The sequence below is a fragment of the Leucoraja erinacea genome, chromosome 14 (genome assembly GCF_028641065.1).
Source record: "Leucoraja erinacea ecotype New England chromosome 14, Leri_hhj_1, whole genome shotgun sequence".
Classification (NCBI taxonomy): domain Eukaryota; kingdom Metazoa; phylum Chordata; class Chondrichthyes; order Rajiformes; family Rajidae; genus Leucoraja; species Leucoraja erinaceus.
This window is the reverse complement of record NC_073390.1, coordinates 3,097,377-3,122,171: the sequence shown is the minus strand read 5'-3', so window position 1 is coordinate 3,122,171 and position 24,795 is coordinate 3,097,377. Positions and strand designations below refer to the sequence as shown.

At 47.9% G+C, this 24,795-nt stretch overlaps 3 protein-coding genes and 1 long non-coding RNA gene across 4 annotated transcripts in view; 2 read left to right on the top strand and 2 right to left on the bottom strand.

Moving 5' to 3' along the window:
• The window catches only part of mccc1 (methylcrotonyl-CoA carboxylase subunit), a 63,751-nt gene extending 61,686 nt beyond the window's left edge, over nucleotides 1-2,065 (bottom strand). The window contains exon 1 of the mRNA XM_055645382.1: nucleotides 1,931-2,065. Within this exon, the coding sequence (XP_055501357.1) occupies nucleotides 1,931-1,995 (65 nt within the window). The 5' untranslated portion in view covers nucleotides 1,996-2,065. The remainder of the gene's footprint in view (nucleotides 1-1,930) is intronic.
• LOC129703195 (uncharacterized) lies at nucleotides 1,993-24,367 on the top strand. Its single transcript, XR_008724520.1, has 3 exons — nucleotides 1,993-2,125; nucleotides 21,765-21,925; nucleotides 24,289-24,367. It is a non-coding gene; the product is annotated as an uncharacterized LOC129703195 (long non-coding RNA).
• LOC129703191 (uncharacterized) lies at nucleotides 7,885-15,064 on the top strand. Its single transcript, XM_055645381.1, has 2 exons — nucleotides 7,885-12,626; nucleotides 13,009-15,064. The coding sequence occupies exons 1-2, from the start codon at nucleotides 8,973-8,975 to the stop codon at nucleotides 13,030-13,032; spliced, it is 3,678 nt and encodes a 1,225-aa protein (XP_055501356.1). The 5' UTR covers nucleotides 7,885-8,972; the 3' UTR covers nucleotides 13,033-15,064.
• The window catches only part of lamp3 (lysosomal associated membrane protein 3), a 43,153-nt gene continuing 42,271 nt past the window's right edge, over nucleotides 23,914-24,795 (bottom strand). Inside the window, exon 6 of the mRNA XM_055645384.1 lies at nucleotides 23,914-24,421. Coding sequence (XP_055501359.1) covers nucleotides 24,285-24,421 — 137 coding nt within the window. The 3' untranslated portion in view covers nucleotides 23,914-24,284. The remainder of the gene's footprint in view (nucleotides 24,422-24,795) is intronic.

Below are 24,795 nucleotides of genomic sequence, written 5' to 3'. Positions count from 1 at the left end.
TTTAACTGAACAAGACAAAAAAAAACAACAAAAAAAGTAAAAACAGACGGACTGCAGGCGAGCCGCAGTGCCAATAGCGCAGCCATCTTTTCACAGTTGTAAGCTACCCAAACAAAATATGAGATGCTGTTCCTCCAATTTGCATTTAGCCTCACTCGGACAATGGAGGAGGCCTAGTACAGAAAGATCTGTGTGGGAATGGGAAGGAGAATTAAAGTGTTTAGCAACTGGGAGATCAGGTAGGTCCAGGCAGACTGAGCGAAAGTGTTCAGCGAAACGATCGCTCTGTCAACACTTGGTCTTGCCGATGTATATGAGTCTGCATCTTGAACATAGGTAGGGAGAGATAGGACCAGGGGGGGATAGGATGGAATCGAGGTATGTGGAAATCATTTGTGTTGGACAGGAGCAGGCAGATACAATGGGTTTGCCAGGGCAGTTGTGTACATGGATTTTGGGGAGAAGGTAAAACCGGGCCGTGTGGGACTGGGGAACATAGAAACATAGAAATTCGGTGCAGGAGTAGGCCATTCGGCCCTTCGAGCCTGCACCGCCATTCAATATGATCATGGCTGATCATCCAACTCAGTATCCCGTACATGCCTTCTCTCCATACCCTCTGATCCCCTTAGCCACAAGGGCCACATCTAACTCCCTCTTAAATATAGCCAATGAACTGGCCTCGACTACGGCAGAGAGTTCCAGAGATTCACCACTGTGTGAAAAAAGTTCTTCTCATCTCAGTTTTAAAGGATTTCCCCCTTATCCTTAAGCTGTGACCCCTTGTCCTGGACTTCCCCAACATCGGGAGCAATCTTCCTGCATCTAGCCTGTCCAACCCCTTAAGAATTTTGTAAGTTTCTATAAGATCCCCTCTCAATCTCCTAAATTCTAGAGAGTATAAACCAAGTCTATCCAGTCTTTCTTCATAAGACAGTCCTGACATCCCAGGAATCAGTCTGGTGAACCTTCTCTGCACTCCCTCTATGGCAATAATGTCCTTCCTCAGATTTGGAGACCAAAACTGTACGCAATACTCCAGGTGTGGTCTCACCAAGACCCTGTGCAACTGCAGTAGAACCTCCCTGCTCCTGTACTCAAATCCTTTTGCTATGAAAGCTAACATACCATTCGCTTTCTTCACTGCCTGCTGCACTTGCATGCCCACCTTCAATGACTGGTGTACCATGACACCCAGGTCTCGCTACATCTCCCCTTTTCCTAGTCGGCCACCATTTAGATAATAGTCTGCTTTCCTGTTTTGCCACCAGAGCAATAAGGTTGGAGGCTGTGAAGGGCTGACAGCCAGAAGTGATGAAATCAGAAATGGTCTGTGTGATTATGGCCTGGTCATGACCTTGGAATCGCCAAGAAACCTGCAGGCTGACAAATGGGCAGTTGACAGAGTGGTCCCTAAACAAACCGGTGCCCAGGAGATCTGCCACCAGGCCCATGGGCAAACCAGCCAGCCAGCCAGCTGCTTAAAGTGAAGCTGCAGCTGGTGCTGTAAAGAAGAATGAGGAGGGACCTCATTGAAACATACTGAATAGTGAAAGGCTTGGATAGAGTGGATGTGGAGAGGATGTTTCCACTAGTGGGAGAGTCTAGGACCAGAGGTCACAGCCTCAGAATTAAAGGACGTTCCTATAGGAAAGGGATGAGGGGAGGGAGGGGGGTTTATTTAGCCAGAGGGTGGTGAATCTGTGGGATTCATCGCCATGGAAGGCTGTGTCGGGCGTCAGAGATAGATAGAGGGGCAAGTCAGAGATAGATAGATAGATTTTTGATTAGTACGGGTGTTAGAGGTTATGTGGAGGGGAGGGGGGAGAGATAGATCAGCCATAGTGGGGTAGACGATGGGCCGAATGGCTTCATTCTGCTGCTATCACGAATGAGCTGACGAGACGTAGACGTGGACTGAGACACTCACAGTTTGAGGCCGCTCCTCACCCAGCGCTGCAGGAGCCGCGCCGCCGCCATCGCCGCCATCACCATGGGGACAGCAGGGCCGGGCCGGGCCTAGGCCGGGCAACGGGCCCAACACCCCCACTACAGGCCAACGATCCGCAATATCACACTTTTGTGATGTTAGCGGCTGATGACAGATTTGCTGGAAGTGCAGAAGGTAAATGTCATGGTGGGTGTTTTAATCGCTGCGGGGTGCGGGTAACTTTATCGTTCCTCTTGCCGACCCGTAGCCCCGACTCCACACGACCGACCGCCGTCAGTAGCAGCGGCACAGGGTCCTAATGCCCGGCCGCGACCGCTCTCCCTCAACACTCTACACTCTCCCCCTCCACACTTTCCCCCTCCCCACTCTCCCCGCCACACTCCCCCCCCTCCCCCACTCTCCCCCCCTCCCCACACTCCCCACTCCCCCCTCTCTCTACACTATCCCCCCACACTCTCCCTCTCCACACTCTCCCTCTCCCCCCCACTCTCCCCCTCCACACTGCCCCTCCCCACACTCTCCCCCCCTCCCCACTCTCCCCCCTCCCCCCCCCCCCCTCCCCCTCCACACCCCCCCTCCCCCCTCCCCCTCCACACTCTCCACTCTCCCCTCCACACTCTCCCCACTCTCCCCCCCACACTCTCCACTCTACTCTCCCCACTCTCTCCCCCTCCACACGCTCCCCACTCCCCACTCTCCCCCACTCCACCCCCCCCACACTCTCCTCTCCACACTCTCCCCACTCTCCCCTCCATACTCCGCCCCTCCACACTCCCCCCTCCCCTCCACACTCTCCCTCCCCCTACCCCCCACACTCTCCCCCCCACACTCTCCCCTCCATACTCCGTCCCTCCATACTCCGCCCCTCCACACTCTCCCCTCCACACTCTCCCCTCTGCCCCTCCACACTCCCCCCTCCACACTCTCCTCCACTCCCCTCCATACTCTCCCCCTCCCCTCCCTTCCACACTCTCCCCTCCACACTCCCCCCTCCACACTCCCTCTGCCCCTCCAGACGATGATGAACATAGTCGGCTTTGATCTGTCATTTTCACACTTTACCCTTCCATATATTTCGTCTCTCTGTCCAGCATTTTGTGTCTACAGTGTAAACCAGTATCTGCAGTTCCTTTCTACAGACAATGTGGCAGTCAGGATCAGAGAGCTTTTTTTTTCGGAGAAACAGCATGGAAATAGGCTTTTCGTCCGTCCTAGCTCACGCCCACCATCGATCACCCCTACACACTGGTTCTATGTTTGCCCACTGTCCACTTTTCACACGTTAGAATCTTCTTTTTAAACAGATGCCAATTAACACACAAACAAGCGCGTCTTTGGGAAGTGGTCGGAAATTGGAGCACCTGGAGGAAACCCACACGGTCATACAGAGAATGTGCAAACTTCACACAGACAAGCTGATATCAGGATGGAACTCGGGTCTCTGATCCTGTGAGGCAGCAAGTCTACCAACTAGCCACCCTATGCCACTGTTATGGCCTGCTAATAGCCAAGCAGTGGGATATGCCTAACAGTACTGAATAAAAAATAATAAAATTACACAGGATTAATGGAAGAAATAGCTCATTCTAATACAAGTAGAAAGAGAGCAGATTACCTAAACTTGAATAATTTGAGTCCACAAGGCTGCAATATGCACAGAGATGTTGTTTCTGTCAGGTTGTGCTTTGTTTTAATGGTGCAGGAGTTGGGAGTAGGATGGGAAATTAATGTGGCGGAGAACTGGAAGCTCACCTACAACGTCCAACACTTCCTCCTCCGCCTTTTCCGTCTGCTCCAACGTGATCCCACCACCAGTCACATCGTCCCATCTCCAGCCCTTTCCGCCTTCCACAGAGACTGCTCGCTCAGCAACTCATCCCTTCCCAGGTACTTTCCCCAGCAACCGTACAAAATGTAACACTTGTCCCTGTGACTCCCTGTGACTCCTTCCTCGCGTCCATCCAGGAACCCCAGTAGTCCTTCCAGGTGAGACAGAGGTTCACATACACCTCATCTAGCCTCATGTACCACATCAATGTTCGCGATGTGGCCTGCTGTACATCATGTAGGACCATCGTAGACTCGGCGACGGCTTGATGTATTCAAGAGAGAATTACATTTAGCTCTTAGGACTAACGGAATCAAGGGATATTGGGAGAAAGCAAGAACGGGGTACTGATTTTGGATGATCAACCATGATCCTATTGGATGGCGGTGCTGTCTCGAAGGGCCGAATGGCCTACTCCTGCACCTATTTTCTATGTCTATGTACACATGCGCTTGGTCCACCAAGGCCTACTGCATATCCCGCTACTAACCATTTTAATTCCCCTTCCCATTCCCATATTGAACAGTCTGTCCTGGGCCTCCTCCTTTGCCAGAGTGAGGCCACATGCAAACTGGAGGAACAGCACCTCATATCCCACTTGGATAGTTTACAACCCAACAGTATGAACATTGAATTCTCCTATTTTAGGTAACCTCAAACAACCCCCTCTCGAAACGTCATCTATCCATGGGCTCCAGGATGCTGCCTGACCCGCTGAGTTATTCTAGCACTTTGTGTCTCTTTTTTAACTGAAGGCTAGTGTCACCCCTGTGAACTGATTCACCCTGTCTGTATTTGGAAGGTCGCATTGTGAACACTTAACGCGGTCCACCCCTTGGCCTACTGAAACGAGAAGGGCAAATGAGTACACTGCTTCACCTCGAAATCTAGTTTATCTAGTTTAGAGATACAGCATGCAAACAGGCCCTTCGGCCTGCAGAATCCGCACCGACCAGCGATCCCCGCACATTAACACTACCCGACATGCACTAGGGACAACTTTACATTTACCAAGCCAATTAACCTACAAACCTGTACATCTTTGGAGTGTGGGAGGAAACCGAAGTTCTCACAGGTCACGGGGAGAATATACAAACTCCGTACAGACAGCACACATAGTCGGGATCGAACCTGGGTCTCTGGCGCTGTAAGGCAGTAGTTCTACTGCGACTCCACCGTGCCGCAACAGAAAGACTGTTTGGGTCCCTGCAGAGTGGGAAGGGAAGCAGTGAAAGGACAGGTGATGGTTCTGAAAGACAAAATGGTTGGCCAGGTAGACTGAAACAAAGGACATAAGATGGCTGCTGACCAGACTTGCTGGAACCGGCTGCAATTAAGGAAATCACAATGTCTTGCAATTACTGTGTAGTCATGAATAAAGGATCACAGGCCCAGTCTGACAAGATTGAGGAATACACAACCCCCCCCTAGCCAGAAAGACTAAGGAATGTACTGGTCTGAGATTATGCGTGGTTCCTCTAACATCCCCTTATATGGACATACTTGGTTTCCTGTTTCTCCCAACGTGTTGGTCCTTTGATCGGGGGGGAATGTGGGAGGTGCTAAACGGTGGCATTAACATATAAAGAGCCTTGCAATTAAGGGCAGGCAGCTTGACTCTTTGCCAGGTTGTAACCTGTGTGGAGATTCCTGCTCAATAAAACGTACGTTTAAAGCAACCCTGGTGCCTGGTCGATTATTGTCGAAACAACCGATGTGAGAGAGAAACGTGAATCAACATTTTGGTGTCAGAAGTGGGATGTCAACCAGCGACTGATCGAGCCGGCGAGTGAATCCACTGGGCGACGGGATCGATGTGAAGGGTGCGCAGCCAAGTGAGTAGATTTAGTTAAATCTCCTCTTGGTCCTTCCTCGTATCCCGGCGTAGCAGGGTAATTCGCTGACTTGCGTCAGTTGGTGGGACGACATCCGAACATTCCGGTTGTGGGCACGGGGATAGGGCCGTCTCGAGGATTATCCTAGTCTGATCGAGCGGATAAAACACCCCGTAGAGGGGGACCGTAGACGGTATATAAGAGGAGTGCACTGTGTATAGGAAGTTAACTAGTTGAAAGAGTTAACAAGTGGTGAGTGTTAACCGAGACCAAGGTACCCCCGTATCTCACAGAAAGTCCGCTTTAAAGTGGCCGAGTGAGATACGACGGAACCAAGGACTCACGGTTAACCCTGAAATTTTGTTGTGATAATTGTGTAATAAAGTTAACTAGTGTTGAGACGTTAACTGAGACCAAGGTACCCCCATATCTCACAGAAAGTCCACTTTAAAGTGGCCGAGTGAGATACGGAGGAACCAAGGGCTCTAGGTTAACCCTGAAAGAGTTAGCAAGTGGTGAGTGTTAACCGAGACCAAGGTACCCCCATATCTCACAGAAAGTCCGCTTTAAAGTGGCCGAGTGAGATACGACGGAACCAAGGACTCACGGTTAACCCTGAAATTTTGTTGTGATAATTGTGTAATAAAGTTAACTAGTGTTGAGACGTTAACTGAGACCAAGGTACCCCCATATCTCACAGAAAGTCCACTTTAAAGTGGCCGAGTGAGATACGGAGGAACCAAGGGCTCTAGGTTAACCCTGAAAGAGTTAGCAAGTGGTGAGTGTTAACCGAGACCAAGGTACCCCCGTATCTCACAGAAAGTCCGCTTTAAAGTGGCCGAGTGAGATACGACGGAACCAAGGACTCACGGTTAACCCTGAAATTTTGTTGTGATAATTGTGTAATAAAGTTAACTAGTGTTGAGACGTTAACTGAGACCAAGGTACCCCCATATCTCACAGAAAGTCCACTTTAAAGTGGCCGAGTGAGATACGGAGGAACCAAGGGCTCTAGGTTAACCCTGAAAGAGTTAGCAAGTATTGAGTGTTAGCCGAGACCAAAGTACCTCCGTATCTCACAGAAAGTCCGCCTTAGACTGGTTGTTAAGAGAGGAAATCCTCCACGCGAAGGTCAGGAATTGAAGTGACCGAGTGAGATACGGTGGAACCAAGGACTCGCGGTTAACCCTGAAATATTGTGTGTAATAGTAATAAGTTTAAAAATGGGTAATGGTATGGACACCAGTTGTCACCCAGACCGGCCATTACATCAGCTATGTTTCTTGCATCCAGAAATGGAGGAGACCTTTAGGCGTATGTCGGGAGGACTCATTCATAAACTGGGGAAGGATGAATGGCCTGAAGGGGGTTCCAAGGACATGAGTGTGTTATCCAGAGCCCAAAGTGTAATATGGAGAACGGATAAAAAAAATATATATAAAAAGGCCATTCAGTTGTGGATCGATCATTATAACAAAGAAAAGGCACGGTCTTTAACGGCCAGTTGGCAGAGTAATGCCTTGAAACTAGGAATACCCCTGACCGAGGGGGGTCAGGAGAAGTCAGTGACAGTATTAAAACAGGAATGCAGGCATGCTAAAGAAAGTAAGGATCGTCAGGAGAGAGAGAGAGAAAATATGGCCAAGGTAGATAAAGACTTACGTAAGTCGGTGGCTGGCATAGATTTGGGAGGTGATGACGAGGAGGAGGTAGAGGATTATCCTTGGGGAGTCCGTGGAGCACCCCCGTTGAACCAGCCTGCCCCCGTTGACAGTCCTGTGTCCGCTGCTCCAAATCCTGCTACCCGATCCAAGATTAAACCTCGCTCTTCCCAGATACCAGTTTCCAAATCTCCCCCGTACCCTCGCTGAACCCCAGAAGACGGTCCCATTCAGGGGAGACCACCAGGACGACAGTTGTCCCTAGTGTCCCTAGTGCCCCCCCCGCAGGCCGACCCCCTCCATACTCACCTGGTGCCCCACAATCCACTGACTCCGTGGGAGGCAGAACTAAACTGAACCCCCGGAACAAACACAAAAAGAATAGGGCACAGCCGCGAACACAATCCCCCTCCAGCTCCACCTTTTCAACCTCCGACGATAATAACGAATGGGAGAGCGAAGGGGACACGGCATCTGAAGACAGAGACGAGAGAAGGGAGGAAGAGGCTAGAAGGGCTAGGAAGAAGAAGCACTACCCACGCGCAAGACAAATGCCAATGAGAACAGTCCCGAATCCCGCAACTGCCGGGGCGGCCGTTGTAGCAGGAGGGCCCCCTGCGACCATCCAGGTGTATGCTCCGTGGAAACCAAACGATATGTTGATAATCCTGAATGGGGCACCAGACAAAGTCAAGTGCCCAGGACGATTTGTCGAGTTCATCGGCAACATGTTGGACGCCTACCAAGCCGTCTCTTTAGACGCCTGGAGTCTGGTCAGACAATCCCTGAATCGAACGCAGTGGGGCAAGTTCCTCGCCCAGCTGGGGTACAATAACCACGCTGCTATGGAAGCCGTGCACCCGGGAGTTGCCGGAGATGAACAGCGGAAGACCCTACTCCTGGCGGCCCTCGAAGCGACCCTGAGAAAACCTATTGACTTGCCCAAGGTACTGGATCAGAAACCCAAGCGAAATGAGGACCCCGAGGACTTCTTGGAAAGATTTAAGGATGTGTATGGCTCGCATGCTGGGGACCAGAACTTTAACACCGGTCAGCAATCTCCCCAGTTCTGTGCTACACTAATGCTCTGCTTGCCCGACGGCGTCGGTACCAGCGTTAAGACTAATAATCTAAATTGGACCGGCATGACCACCCCTGATATGTGCCGCGCCGTATGTGCATTATGGAAGAGAGGAGAAGCTGGGGATCCACCAGCAAAGGTAAAGACGGAATATGTTATCACCCGAGAGCAGCCGCCAAAACCCAAAGGACCTCCGCACGCGGAGACTCGAGGATACCAGAAGGAGCACCAGTCCTGCGTTCCGGTATGGATGGATAGCCAGCACAATACGTACCCTTTCCTCTGGGGACATCCGAACGGACCTAATGCCTCCCCGTACGGGCCACCATATGCACCCCGCGGAGGGAACAACCAGCGGCCATCTGGAGGAATAGGATGGGGACCAAGAAAACCCCTGATTTGTTGGGAATGTGGAGGCACAGGTCACGTACGCCGAGATTGTCCAAGCGATCATCAGCAAGGAGAAAGACGAGGAAGTGAGAGAGGACACCTAAACCAGGGACAATACGGACAGCCTGGACAGCAAGGCCAACAAGGACCCCGAGGAGGGTACCCAGGTCCCTCTCCCTCCTTCCAAGGAATACACCAAAACCCCTTTGAAAATTGACCACCAAAGATGCTGTCGATATCCCCCACAAGGAGGAATGACAGTATCCCGGAGCCACACCTGAAGATGACAGTTAATAACGAATCACACTCCTTCCTTGTTGATACCGGAGCAACTGTTTCATCAGTACAATGTTCCTTAGCCCTCCAGACTACTGGACAGCATGAAATGTTACAAGGCTTTGATGGAATTCCACACCCTTATCCCCTAACTGTACCAGTGCCTGTCCAATATGAAGGAATCCGCATTATGCACCAATTTGTGGTGACTAACAATCTGGACATTAATGTTTTGGGACGAGACCTACTTTGTCGACTACAGCTTCTGCTTGTATGTCAGCCGCATTCCATAGAGGTTGAACACGCTCAACATCGACAGTGCTATCAGCATCGAACACCCCAATGGTGGAGCCTGGACTTGGAGGACCAAGAACACCATGTCACACTTGCATATGATGCGAGTGGATCCAACTCGGAACTGGAGCAATTCTTTGGGCCCCATGAGGGCAGTCAGTGGACCATCACCGAGTTGGCTACCGTAACCGGTCGGGAAGGAGAAGCGTTGGCCGTGTCGATATCTATGTCCAACTGGAGGCAAAGTCCTGGCATCGCACCTCATCTTACGCTAAAAGTATACTTTCCATATACCGCCAAAGACCTCGGACCAATGGTTTTTCAGGCCTTGAAGGGATCAGATGAAAATACCCAAGGCCCCCAGCAAGTTACCTCCGACCTGTCCATTACCTATTCACCCACCCGACCTACTCAGGAGGGTACCTTGAGACACCATAAGGGCCGAGATATTGTGGAATTTACTGATCCGGAAGTATGGGCGGATGATCAGACTCAAGTAGGACTTACAAATGTTGAACCAGTCCTAGTGAAGGTCAAGCCCGGTGTAGCCATGCCATCTATACAACAATATCCCTTGAAAGTCCAGGCCGTACCCTGTATCGACGTGTTACTCAAAGGACTATTGAAGCAAGGTATCTTGATCACCTGCCAGTCCTGCTGCAACACACCAATTCTCGCAGTCCCAAAACCAGGAAAACCGAATCAGTATCGTCTAGTCCAGGACCTGCGGGCCATCAATGCCATAGTACAACCATTACATGCTCTTGTTCCTAACCCAGCACATATTCTTGCTACCATCCCGGCTAAAGCAACAGTCTTTGGATCGGTGGATCTCCAACATGCCTTTTTCTCGATTCCTTTACATCCGGACTGTCAGTACCTGTTTGCATTCACCTATAATGGACAACAGTACACATGGACCAGATTGCCACAGGGCTTTGTAAACTCACCGACCCTATTTTCTCGTTGTCTGCAGCAGCAATTACAAAACCTGCAGTTACCTGAGGGGTCTGCATTGATCCAGTACGTCGATGACCTTTTAGTGGCCAGTGAAACGGAGGAGCAGAATAGGGAAGCTATAATTTTGTTGTTGAACTTTGTAAAGACATTGGGATACGTTGTGTCCCCCTCCAAAGTACATGTTGGACAAAAGGAGGTGAAATTCCTCGGAGTCATAATCTCGGCAGAAGGCCGTCGGTTGGACGAGAGCCGCACAGACCCCATTTACAGAACAGCCCCCCCCACGTCAGCCAGGGGAATGCGACAGTGGCTGGGAATGATCAACTACTGCCGTCAGTGGATTCCGAATGTGGCCCTGGACATAAAGCACCTGACCCCTTACACCAGTGAGGAAAGTACCTTTGTATTGTCAGGTGAAGCCTTGACAGCGTTCAATAATCTAAGAGAGGCCCTGCAGAAGGCTCCTGCGCTGGGGCGACCCCTGTATGATAGACCTTTTCAGCTCTATTGTACCGTCCTGGGTGAATGTGCCACTGCGGTTTTGACCCAGCTGCATGGGGATAAGCACCGACCAGTAGCGTATTATTCATCCAAGTTAGACCCTGTGGCACTGGGGTATCCCCATTGTACACAGGTTTTAACAGCGGTATACAATAGTCTTCAGTCGGCCGCCAACCTGACTCTCCAGCAGGACATTACCGTATATTCCTCCCACTCTGTGACCGCCCTACTGGGACAACTCCAGACCCAGCATTTGACCTCAGCCAGACAAAATAAATATGAGATCTACCTGTTGAATAATCCCAAGCTACAGTTCCGGCACTGCACCACTATCAACCCTGCTGCGTTTCTCTGCTCTCCTCCTGATCTCCTCGCTCCATGCGACCATAACTGCTTGGAGGCTATTCTCGCGGATACAAGTCCGCGCCCTGACCTTAGCGATCAACCTCTAGCCTCTCCAGATTTGATCCTCTATACTGATGGAAGTTCGTCCATCAACGAGCAGGGACGCCGACTGTCAGGCTTTGCGGTAGTTAAGCAAGATGGAACCTTGCTGGATTGTGGCAGTTTTGACCCTCCGTTTTCAGCTCAGCAGGCCGAGTTGTTTGCCCTCACCCGAGCCTGTGTCCTCGCAGAGGGGCACTCCGTCAATATTTACACCGACTCCCGATACGCATTTGGAGTCGTTCACGATTTCGGACAGTTATGGAAAAACAGGGGATTCCTCACCTCGACGGGCCATAAGATTGCCAATCAGATCCTGGTCTCTGACCTGTTGAATGCTATCCTCCTGCCCTCTGCGGTAGCCGTAATCAAATGTGCGGCCCACACGACAGGAGAATCCCCAGTCCAAATCGGTAACAGGTTGGCTGACGATGCGGCTAAGTGTGCTTCACGCGGTAGATTTAAAGTGGTGGGTAGTATGATGAGGCAGGTGGAAAGCCTTTATATGGGCTCGTCTGAATCTGAGAAACCTATGCCAACCATAAATGATGTATTGCTCTTACAGGGGGACGCCTCTGCTAATGTTATAATGGAATGGGAGCAGCTGGGCTGTCGGAAGGCTGACTCTGGATTGTGGCTCACGCCGGCCGGACAGACCTGTATGACAGACCAGTTAGCGACCTGGGTCGTTGATTGCCTACATGTAGCCACTCACTGTGGGGCCACCTTGCTAGTAGACGCTCTCTTACAGGCATGGTGGCATCCTCGACTTAAGGTTTTGGCAGCCCAAACTAGTGCACGGTGCCTCACCTGTGCTACACACAACCCTGGTAAAGGAGTTGTCTGCCAGACGGGTCGTACTCCATTACCTACTGCTCCGTTTGAAACCTTGCAGATGGATTTTATTGATTTGCCTAAGTGTCAGTGTTATAAACATGTACTTGTTATTGTTGATGTGTTTTCTAGGTGGATTGAAGCCTTTCCAACCACTGATTGCACTGCCTCTACGGTGGTGTCTATTTTATTACGGCAGGTTGTTCCTCGTTTTGGGGTTCCAAACACCATCAGTTCGGATAACGGCCCTCACTTCATTGCCGCTATCAATAAAGAATTGTACCGACAGCTGGGCGTAACCCAGCGGCTACATTGTGCTTATCGCCCACAGGCTGCAGGAATGGTGGAACGCTTGAACCAGACCCTGAAGACCAAGCTTGCCAAGCTGGTGGACCAATCAGGCTCCACCTGGGTTAAAATGTTGCCTGTTGCTTTGTTCCAGATCAGAGTCCTTCCAGCAGGGAAGACAAGGTTGTCTCCTGCAGAGATCATCTATGGCCGACCTCTGCGCACCCCTTGGACAGACATTATCCCGGCCACAATGACGTTGCATCACATGACGGAGGAGATGGTCTCTTATGTCCTTGCCCTTACAAGGGCCCTGCGTGAGATTCATGGGGAGGTCAAGGCCGCTTATGTGGGCGACATAGAATTTCCCGTTAATGGACGGATCACCCCGGGTTCTTATGTGTTGATTAAGAATTGGGTTCGTAAGGACACCCTTTCTCCTCGATGGTTGGGCCCCTTCCAGGTTCTCCTCACCACCCCCACCGCGGTAAAGGTAGAAGGACGATCGGCGTGGGTGCATCTGCACCATTGCAAAGTGGTTGGTGACACCAAGCAAAGGGGGGAGGTCGAGGTCAGGGAGGGGGATCCAGTCCACGGGAAGCAGGGCACGAATTAATTTTGCCATGAGATTGCACGTTCTTTTTTTTCCTCCCTTGTCTTCCCAGATACGAAATAAATCGCTGAGATGAGGGTCTTCGTGGCATTAATATGTGTGGCGACCACTGCAGGGTTAATCGGTTTCGGCTGGAAATGGACAAAGACTGAATACGGACGGAACAAACGAGGAAAGAGAGGGGAACGAGAAAACTCCAATTTATTCATCCAGGCACACAACGAGCTATTCGGGAAGGGGCAGGTGGTTTGTTATCCACAAATGACATCAGTTACCTCCCTGTTTACCCCATCCCCTGCATGGGGCAGAACTGAACGACTGGTGAAGTGCCAGGAAAAAAAAACGGTCCCTGTTAAACCCGTCAGCATCAACTATGATAGGCTTCTCGCTCCACCGGCCAACTGCTTACCGCTCCCTAAGAACAATAACCACTCCTACGACATTTGCTACAATGGATCTAGGACGGCGTCAAGAGCACCGGCTAGGCCATGTAACTTCACCACCAATAATGACAACAGGCAATATGAAAATTGTTTTAGTAACCAAGGACACGGGTGTATAGTCATAAATGTTAAAAATAACCTCACTTGCGCTCTGCAAGGGCCCGTTCATGGCTCCACATGTAACCTTACCTATAATGGAGTCCAATGTCAGGTGTCTAAGGACTGTATCCCCGTAAATGCTGGATTTCAGTTGTTGTGTGGATGGGCCAACGGGACCCATCTGACAGTAGGATCCCATCACCTGCCAATCCCTAGTTATAGCAATGGGATCAGTGAAGCGTGGAGGGACTGGTCTGGAGGGGGAGAAGTCATTAATACCCGAAGGGGCTGTAATGGATCATTATATACGGAGGAAGGATATTACTTTTTCTTTAATGGGAAAGGAACCAATGTCCTAAAACCCCCTTTCCCCAAGAACGTGGCAGTTGGAGCATTGGTGCCAACCACAGTACCTTGTCCCGAGCAATGGACTAAACCCATGGCTCGGGTTCGTCGAAGGACAGTGTCAGCCGAGTTTTGCGCGCAATGGAGAAATCCAGGGGTTAGGGGAGCTACCCACGGACATGCCATTGGATGGGGATTATTAAGCATGCTAACCATGGGAGGAGTGGGTGGAGGTGAAGCAGCCAAAAACCGAAATTACCTTGTTTGTGGCCTGACAATTCTGGGCAATGCAACAACTGGAGCCTTGGAGGCAGTAAAAACCCAGATGGCCGAAATGAGGATGTTTTCCCTACAAAATAGATATGCGCTCGATTACTTATTGGCTAGAGAAGGGGGGACCTGTACCGTCATAAAAGGGAAATGTATGATGGGGGTTCAAGACCGGACTAGCAACATCACACAACACCAGAAAGAGATTACCACCTTTTTGGATGGAATAAATGAAAACCAGGGATGGGGGAATTGGGGATTAGGGGGAGTATACAACTGGATCATCAGCATTGCCATCTATGCTGCTATAGTAGTTACTTGCTTATTTGTGGGGATTGCTATTGTAAAGTGTATCATAGCCCGATTAATGGTGGCTTTATCGGGTTTGGGGACCACCCCCGAGGAAGCTAAAAGTTCTGTACGAATGATGATCTTACAGCGTGAGCAGGAGAGACTGTTACCATTCCCCAACGACAGCGAAAACGATGAAGTGAGTGAGGAAGGAGAATTGGGGGATAAAGGTCAGACGGTCCAAGAAGCCTTGGCCAGGGAACTAGAAGGTTACGAGATTCGGCGAATGGGACTTTTAAATGGACTATGAGTGTTGCCATAAGAATGGCAAAAGGGGGGAATGATGAATAGAAATTCTGAATCAATGTTATAAGATTGTTCTGAAAGACAAAATGGTTGGCCAGGTAGACTGAAACAAAGGACATAAGATGGCTGCTGACCAGACTTGCTGGAACCGGCTGCAATTAAGGAAATCACAATGTCTTGCAATTACTGTGTAGTCATGAATAAAGGATCACAGGCCCAGTCTGACAAGATTGAGGAATACACAACCCCCCCCTAGCCAGAAAGACTAAGGAATGTACTGGTCTGAGATTATGCGTGGTTCCTCTAACATCCCCTTATATGGACATACTTGGTTTCCTGTTTCTCCCAACGTGTTGGTCCGGGGGAATGTTTGCTAAACGGTGGCATTAACATATAAAGGGGGAGGCATGACTGCCAGGTTGTAACCTGGTGCTAAAAAACGGTGGCATTAAAACATATAAAGAGCCGTTGAATCAAAGCCTATGAAGATAGGGGTTGCGAGTGGAAGTATAGGAAATGAATACTCAGTTGATTTGACTACATTGAGTTAAATTTGGATAAAGAGATGTTAAATATTTAAATAATGGAGACACAGGTTTAATTCTGTCAAAAAAAAAAAAAAAATTAAACTCTAAAGGAAGAGAAATATTTTTTCTCATCTCAGTTTTTCCTCGTCTCAGTTCTAAATGGCTTACCCCTTATCCTTAAACTGTGACCCCTGGTTCTGGACTCCCCCAACATCGGGAAAATGTTCCCTGCATCTAGCCTATCCAATCCCATAAGAATTTTATATGTTTCTATAAGATCCCCTATCATCCTTCTAAACTCCAGTGAATACCAGTCTTCTTCTTCTGTCGTATGTCTTTTAGACCTGCAGCTCCGTTGAGGCGAGCTAGGCCAAGGTGTCATCATCCAGGTCAATCAGACCTCGTTCACCATTCGGTGGCCGGTGTTTGGGGCAACTGGTGACTATGTCCACTGTCTGTGTTGGGTCCTCACAGGAGGCGCTGTCCACGAGGCCCCACCTCTTCATCGCTACTCCATAGCGTCCGAAGCCTGTCCTCAAGCGGTTGAGGGTTGTCCACTGCTTTTGGGGCAGGTCCTGGCCAGGGACGTCCATTGAGTCATTGATGTAATGGTGTAGCCTAGATGGTTCCGCTGACTTCCACTGGTCTCTCCATCTCGTCTTGACCCAGGCGGCCTTGGAAGCGTCAGCCGATGTTTTGCAGAGCAGCTCTTGGGCTTGTGTGGCAAAGGGGCGCCGTGACTTGAGGCGCACACGTCGTGGTGTCTCTGTGACGATCTGATGGAGGAGGTGGGATTCACTGGTCTGTGCCTTTCGAGAGAGGGCCAGCATGGCTGCTTCTCGTCTGATGTTTGCCGGGGCGATGCCAGCCAGGACGGGCAGTTGGTTTACAGTCGACCCATTCTTTCCAGTCAATACACTAAAGGTGTTATTTTTACCTCATCTCAGTATCATCGTTCAATTCACCTCCATTGACTCAGTTAGTCTCAGTCAGTCTATGTGACTGGGAATCTCTCAAAACTGCACACAATACTCCAGGTGTGGTGTCACCAGGGCCCTGTACAACTGTAGAAGGACCTCTTTGCTCCTCTAGTTATGAAGGTCAACATGCCATTAGCTTTCTTCACTGCCAGCTGTAACTGTATGCCTACTTTCAGTAACTGATGTACTAGGACACCCAGGTCTCCTTGTTCTTCCCCTTTTCCTAACCTAACACCATTCAGATAATAATCTGCCTTCCTGTTCTTGTCACCAAAGTAGATAACCTCACATTTATCCACATTATACTGCATCTGCCATGCATCTGCCCACTCACCCCTGTCAAGTCACCCTGCATTCTCATACCATCCTCCTCACAGTTCACACTACGACCCAACTTTGTGTCATCTACGTATTTGCTAATGCTACTTTTAATTCCTTCATCTAAATCATTAATGTAGATTGTAAATAGCTGTGGTCCCAGCACCGAGCCTTGCGATACCCCACTAGTCACTGCCTGCCATTCTGAAAGGGACCCGTTAATCCCTACTCTTTGTTTCCTGTCTGCCAACCAATTTTCTATCCATGTCAGTACCCTACACCAAATACCATGTGTTCTAATTTTACCCATTAATCTCTAGTGTGGGACCTTATCAAATGCTTTCTGAATGTCCAGGTACACTACATCCACTGGCTCTCCCTTGTCCATTTTAACGTTGCATCCTCACAAAATTCCAGAAGATTAGTCAAGCATGATTTCCCCTTCGTAAATCCATGCTGACTTGGATCGATCCTGTTACTGCTTTCCAAATGTTCGGCTATGTCATCTTTTATAATTCTCCAGCATCTTCCCCACCACCGATGTCTGGCTAACTGATCTATAATTCCCTGCTTTCTCTCTCCCTCCTTACTTAAAAAGTGGGATTATATTAGCTACCCTCTAATCCACAGGACCAGATCCAGAATCTATAGAACATTGGAAAATGATCACCAATGCATCCAAGATTTCTAGAACATCCTCCTTGGGTACCCTGGGATGCAGACCATCAGTCCCTGGGGATTTATCAGCCTTCAGTCCCATCAGTCTACCCAACACCATTTCCTGAATAACGTGAATTTCCTTCAGTTCCTCCATCACGCTAGGTGCTCTGTCGCCTAGTACATGTGGGAGATTGTGTCTTCCTTAGTGAAGACAGAACCAAAGTACCTGTTCAACTCGTCAACCATTTCCTTGTTCCCCATAATAAATTCACCTATTCCCGTCTTCAATGGACCCACAATTGTCCTATCAATTTTTTTCCTCTTCACATACATAAAGAAGCTTTTACTATCCTTCTTTAAATCCTTGGCTAGCTTACCTTTATACTTCATCTTTTTTCCCCATATGACCTTTTTAGTTACCTTCTGTTGCTCTTGAAAAGTTTCCCAATCCTTTGACTTCCCGCTCATCTTTGCTATGTTATACACCTTCTCTTTTATTTTTATACTGTCCTTGGCTTCCCTTGTCAGCCACGGTCACCTCTTACTCCCCATAGATTGCATTTAGGTCAGTTTGCATTTGGAGTTTCATATGCAATGAGGGTGGATCTTATAGAAACATATAAAATTATAAAAGGACTGGACAAGCTAGATGCAAGAAAAATGTTCCCAATGTTGGGAGAATCCAGAACCAGGGGCCACAGTCTCAGAATAAAGGGGAGGTAATTTAAGACTGAGGTGAGAGAAAACATTTTCAACCAGAGTTGTGTATTTGTGAAATTCCCTGCCACAGAGGGCAGTGGAGGTCAAATCACTGGATGGATTTAAGAAAGAGTTAGATAGAGCTCTAGGGGCTATGGAATCAAGGGATATGGGGAGAAGGCAGGCACGGGTTATTGATAGGGGACGATCAGCCATGATCACAATGAATGGTGGTGCTGGCTCAAAGGGCCGAAAGGCCTCTTCCTGTACCTATTTTCTATGTTTCTATGTTTCTATATGCAGTTCTGATTTCCCCATTAAGGTCAAAGGTCTGTTAATTGTCATGTGTACCAATTAAGGTACAGTGAAACTCGAATTACGGGAAAGGTGAAGATTTTGGTGAGTGTACATAACAGGTTTACCAGAATGATGCCTGGATTAGTGGGTATTAGCTGTAAAGAGAATTTGGACATACCTATATTGTTTTCTCTGGAGCATCAGAGACCTAATGAAAGTATATATAAGTATGAGAGGCATAGACAGGGTTGAAAGTAAGAACCTAACCTAACCAAAATGTTACAAAGCCACAACATGATCTCCTGACTCTTATACTAAATTTCTTGATCAACAGGCCAGGGCGGGAAATGTCAAAGATTAGAGGGCACAGCGATACGATCAGAGGGAGAAAGTTTAAAAGAGATGCGTGGAATGTGTTTTTTATACTGAGAGTGGGAGTTGCCTGGAACGCAGTCAGGGATAGTGGAAGCAGATATGATTGTGGCCATGGACACATGGATATGCAGGGATGTGTAGGAAGGAACTGCAGGTGCTGGTTTAAACCGTAGACACAAAAAAGCTGGAGTAACTCAGCGGGACAGGCAGCATCTCTGGAGAGAAGGAATAGGTGACGTTTCGGGTTGAGACCCTTCTTCAGACAGCAGGGATGGAGGGATATAGAGCATGTGCAGGCAGAGGCATTAGTTGAAGTAGACATTGTAGACACAGACATTGTGGGCAAAAGGGCCTATTCCTATGATGTACTGTTCCATGTTCTATGTTAACCTGCAGGAATCCCTCCAAAATCCATCAGATTTTGAATGATTACCAAAGCACTCATTATCTCTGTAGCCAATTCCACCCTGGTATGTAGTCTTTGTACCGTTTATTGTGTAGGAAGGAACTGCAGAAGCTGTTTTAAACTGAAGGAAATAGACACAAAAAGCTGGAGTGGCACAGCGGGTCAGGCAATATCTCTGGATAAAAGGAAGAGGTGACTAAGAGTCTCGACCTGAAACATCACCTATTCCTTTCCCCAGAGATGCTCCCTGACCAGCTTTTTGTGTCTATTTCCTTGTGGTTTAGTGACTTTCAGTCTTTCAAAATTCTTTTGAATTGTATTTCAATTGTTACTAATTTACTTTGGTTCCTCGATCTCATTAGTTTGTTGATTCTGACAGTTTCCAACAGATGTTCTGTCAGAATTGAGGAGAACTGTCAGATATCACAGTCTGTGACGTAGTCCAACGCCGTAAAACAGGGAACCTAGGAAAAGGTCATGCAATTGGGGAAGCTAGAATACAGAACAAGTGCTTGTTAAACATTAAAAGCAGAAAAACATTATGGTTTAGCCAGATCTCAACAATTTCATAACTAAAATGTGAGATTTAAACTCCACAGTCCTGTCATAGAGTGATACAATGTGGAACCAGGCCCTTCGGCCCAACTTGCCCATACTGGCCAACATCTACCAGGTATACTAGTCCCACCTGGTCCATATCCCTCCAAACCTGTCCTATCCATGCACCTATCTAACTGTTTCTTAAACAATGGGATAGTCCCAGCCTTAACTATCTCCTCTGGCAGCTTGTTCCATACACCCACCACCCTTTGTGTGAAAAAGTTACCCCTCAGATTCCTAATAAATCTTTTCCCCTTCACCTTGAACCTATGTCCTTTGGTCCTCGATTTACCTGCTCTGGGCAAGAGGCTGTGCATCTACCCGATCTATTCCTCTTATGATTTTATACATCTCTATAAGATCTCCCCTCATCCCCCTGCGCTCCAAGAAATAGAGACCCAGCCTACTCACACCCTCTAGTCCTGGCAACATCCTCATAAAACTTTTCTAAACACTTTCAAGCTTGACAATATCTTTCCTATAACATGATGCCCAGAACTGAACACAATACTCTAAATGTCATGATCGGTGGTGAATGGTAAATCAGTTAATGGGTAGAAGAAATGCCAGAGGCCAATGATACCCAGATTAATGTTACCTATCAAATTATTTTACTTAAGCTCAGGGTGAACAAGTGTACAGACCCGAAACGTCACCTGTCCATGTTCTCCGGGGATGCTGCCTGACCTGCTGAGCTACTCCAGCACTTTGTGTCCTCAGAGTCAAAGCTGATTTGCATCCAATCCAGTTTTGTGTGTTCTCAGGTGGAATAATTTATCCTGTACAATTACCCCATTCTAGCAATGAAATGTAAGAGAACAGGTCGAGGACGGGTCGGTGGTGGGTGCTGGTGGGCGGACAGGCCGCCGAGAAAAAAGGGGGAACCATTGGGGACTAGATGGGGGACTTTGTAACTTTGTCATCGCCCTTTATATAGCGACTCTTTGCATACCTTAATAAAGTATTCATTCATTCAGTTTGAGAAAAATGTTTGGAGATATTGCAGCCTCAATTGATGCTGGTGTGCATTAACATTGGTCTGTGGTTAGGATCAGTTTGCACGCTGTCGTGTGGCAGATGGAAGATGGAGATGAATTTCTGCAGACAGTCCAATTTGAAAAAGATATTCCATAGTAATTCTCAATTTTCAGGATTACCGATTTTTATCAGGTCAAAAAAGGCCACATACTTGGGTGATGCTGCTTCCTGCATATCTCTTGTAGTAGCTGAAATGCATGCCCTATGTGTCTCTGGACATGCACGGTCTACTCTGCCATTGGAAAGCAACAGATCAGCCGTCAAGAGGACGATTCTGGCAATGATCTCCCCAATGTCCGACAGCCTCTATAGTTCCCTCGGCCAGATTTGTCTACTTATTCTGAAGATCCTCAGAATCAAGCTAATCCCTTTTTTGGCCAGTGAAGCCAAGCTTCACTGATGACATAGGGCTGCCCAGGTGTTGAGGAAGGTCTGACGAAGGGTCTCGACCCAAAACATCACCAGATGCTGCCTGACCTGCTGAGTTACTCCAGCACTTTGTGTCCTTTTGTGTATTACACAGTCAAAAAGGCCCAATAGAGGGTGTACTTCCTGCAGCAGCTGAGGAAACACAATCTGCCACAGGCAATGATGATCCAATTCTATACGGCCATTGTAGAGTCTGTCCTCACTTTCTCCACCATGGTCTGGTTTGGCTCAGCCACTAAGCACGACATCCGGAGGCTGCAGCGAATCATTCGATCGGCTGAGAAGGTTATTGGCTGCAACCTTCCCTCCATTGATGAACTGTACACTGCAAGGGCCAGGAAGCGAGTGGGCAAGATCATCTCTGGCCCCTCTCACCCTGGCCGCAAACTCTTTGAATCACTTCCCTCTGGAAGGCGACTCCAGACTGTCAAAGCCGCCACAGCCAGGCACAAAAACAGTTTTTTTTTCCACGAGCAGCAGCTCTACTCAACAACCAAGTCTATAGCCTCCTTGTGCACTGGTATTTTATTTCATTCACATGTTTAAACTATAATGTTTTATTATTAATGTTTTAAGTATCATTCTTAATTGTTTGCTGTGTGTCGTGTTACTTGCGAGCGGAGCACCAAGGCAAATTCCTTGTATGTGTACATACTTGGCCAATAAACTTATTAATTCATTAACCAGCATTTACTGTTCTTTATTTTTACTCTTTTACTGTGCAGATCCTGTTGGTCAAGGAATGTAAGAATGTCAGTGAGGTACCATTGCAGATGTGATTTCGTGGCAGATTCTTGAGGCCTCAAACGTTAATTTTTCTGCAGCAACATTTCTACCGCTGTTGTGCCTAGTGGAGGCTGATGGACATTACAGAGTGGATTACATGGTGAATCAATCTGACTGTCTTTAGTATGTGTCATTGTAACCCTTGATACAGACATCCTTGTGGTCACTTGCTTAGATTATCACGTATTCTAATGGGTACGGAATCTTGTCTCTAAAATGTCATGTTGGTGATAACAAGCCAATACTTGTCAGGAGTGCCTCCGTTGGAATAAGCTATCCCAACACCTTTCCCGCCAATCACATCTTACCAGAGGATTGTTTAAGAAAGATCCAACGGGATCCCTCCACTGGCCACATCTTCCTATCTCCACCCCTTTCTGCTTTCCGCAGAGACCATTCCCTCTGTAACTCCCTGGTCAACTCGTCCCCTCCCACCCAAACCACCCCCTCCATGGGCACTTTCCCTTGCAACCACAGGAAATGTTACACTTGTCGCTTTACCTCCCCCCTTGACTCCATCCAAGGACCCAAGCAGTCTTTCCAGGTGAGGCAGAGGTTCATCTGCACCTTCTCCAACCTCATCTATTGCATTAACTGTTCCAGGTGTTAATCTTTACATCGGTGAGACCAACACCTCCGCACAGTTCGCACTAACCAACCTGATCTCCCGGTGGCTCAGCACATCAACACCTCCTCCCATTCCAAATCCGACCTCCTCCATTGTCAGAGTGAGGCCCAGCATAAATTGGAGGAACAGCACCTCATATTTCGCTCGGGTAGTTTACACCCCAGCGATATGAACATTGACTTCTCCAATTTCAGATAGTCCTTGCTTTCTCCCTCCTTCCCAGCTCTCCCACAAGCTTATTGTCTCCGACTCTTCCTTTATTTATCCCACCCCACGACATCAGTCTGACGAAGGGTCTCGACCCAAAAAGTCACCTATTCATTCTCCCCATAGATGCTGCCTCACCCGCTGAGTTTCTCCAGCATTTTTGTCTACCTTACCAGAGGATTGTGTCTTTTCTGACTCGGGTGCTTAAGTCAGTCAGAAAAATCATTTTGTGTAGGACGGAACTGTAGAAGCTGCTTTAAGCTGAAGACAGGCATGAAAAGCTAGCGCAACTCAGCAGGTCAGACAGCATCCCTGGAGAAAAGGAACAGGTGATGTTTCGGGCCGAGATCATTCTCAGTCTGAAGATGGGTTTCGACCCGAAATGTCACCTATTCCTTTCCATCAGAGATGCTGCTGAGTTATTCCACCTTTTGTGTCGATCTTTGGTTTAAACTAGCATCTGCAGTTCTTTCTGATTGTGATTCATCCTTGTGATTGAGGCAGTGCAGCGTAGGTTCATGAGATTAATCCACGGGATAGCAGGGCTGTCATATGAGGAAAGATTGAAAAGACTAGGCCTGTATTCACTGGAGTTTAGAAGAGTGAGGGGGGATCTTATAGAAACATATAAAATTATAAAAGGACTGGATAAGCTAGATGCAGGAAAAATGTACCCAATGTTGGGCGAGTCCAGAACCAGGGGCCACAGTCTTATAATAAAGGGGAGGCCATTTAAGACTGAGGTGAGAAAAAAACGTTTTCACCCAGAGAGTTGTGAATTTGTGGAATTCCCTGCCACAGAGGGCAGTGGAAGTCAAGTCACTGAATGGATTTAAGAGAGAGCTAGATAGAGCTCTGGGGGCTAGTGAAATCAAAGGATATGGGGAGAAGGCAGGCACGGGTTATTGATTGGGGACGATCAGCCATGATCACAATGAATGGCGGTGCTGGCTCAAAGAGCCGAATGACCTCCTCCTGCACCTATTTTCTATGTTTCCTACACAAATACAAATCTGCATGTCTTTAGAACGTGGGAAGAAACCAGAGCAGCTGGAGAAAACCCATGTGATCAAGGAGAACATACCTACTCTGTAGACAGCATCCGTAGGTGCTGTAAGGCAGCATCTTTACTGTTGGCTACTGTGTTTATTTTAATAAAATGATGACGGGCAGTTTCTACATTTTTTACAGTCTTGAAAGCAATATCATTTATAATGTATTTTTCTAAAGAAAAAGCAAAATGAAACATTAGATGGCGTGATCAGTCATTAATTAATTTATTTTTTTTAGCATAAAAGTGAAAATGTTCAAAATGGGTTTCAAACTGAGAAATACCCTGCACCACAAACAGAAAGGCATTAAGCTGCATGATTTTAATTCTTAATCATTTCTAAACAAAGTAATGCAGAAAATATACACTAAAGTATAACACGGCTGGGCCTAAACCAGTTACCCAGCCTAAAATGGGAATCAACTAGTCCTCGACCAATAATTCTACATGCATATTTATGGGAATCTCCAGGTAAACTGAACGGGGTGAATAAAAACATCAGTGCAGTTGATACACAGGCAATTAACATCATTGAGAAGGCAAATTAAATCAACAAGCAAATATCGTCTCTCCTCAGATCCGCTGATAACCTGCAGCTTGGCGACGTCGACAGATCAAATACACGATGATTATAAGAATGATCACCCCAGCAAGAACTACTCCAAAGGCGACAGGAAGAACATATCTGTAGTCCAGGAAGCATTCCTCTGCTGTAAAAACAAAAGACATACGTAAAGCACCATTCTATTATCTCAAAGCACCCCATTATTTATGAAATAAATGTATTGGATTAATGACCTTTCAGAACTCATCGTCTGTTGGTATTTAGCTGCAAGAATGGCAAGTAGGTGAGCCTCACAGATTGGCTAATTAACAGCTGCCAATAAAAGGAAGGCAAGCCTAAGTGAAGTGGCCATGGCGGGAGCAGCCAGAGTTATTGATTGAGGCTTGGTCTCAAGAGGCTTTGGTGAGGGTGATTGCAGGATAAGGTTTGGTCAGTCACATTTTGTTTGTTTCTGTGCACAACATGGTCTTGGTGTCTGAGAGATGGAGGCTAGTGCAATGGTGTGCTCGGCCTGTTGTA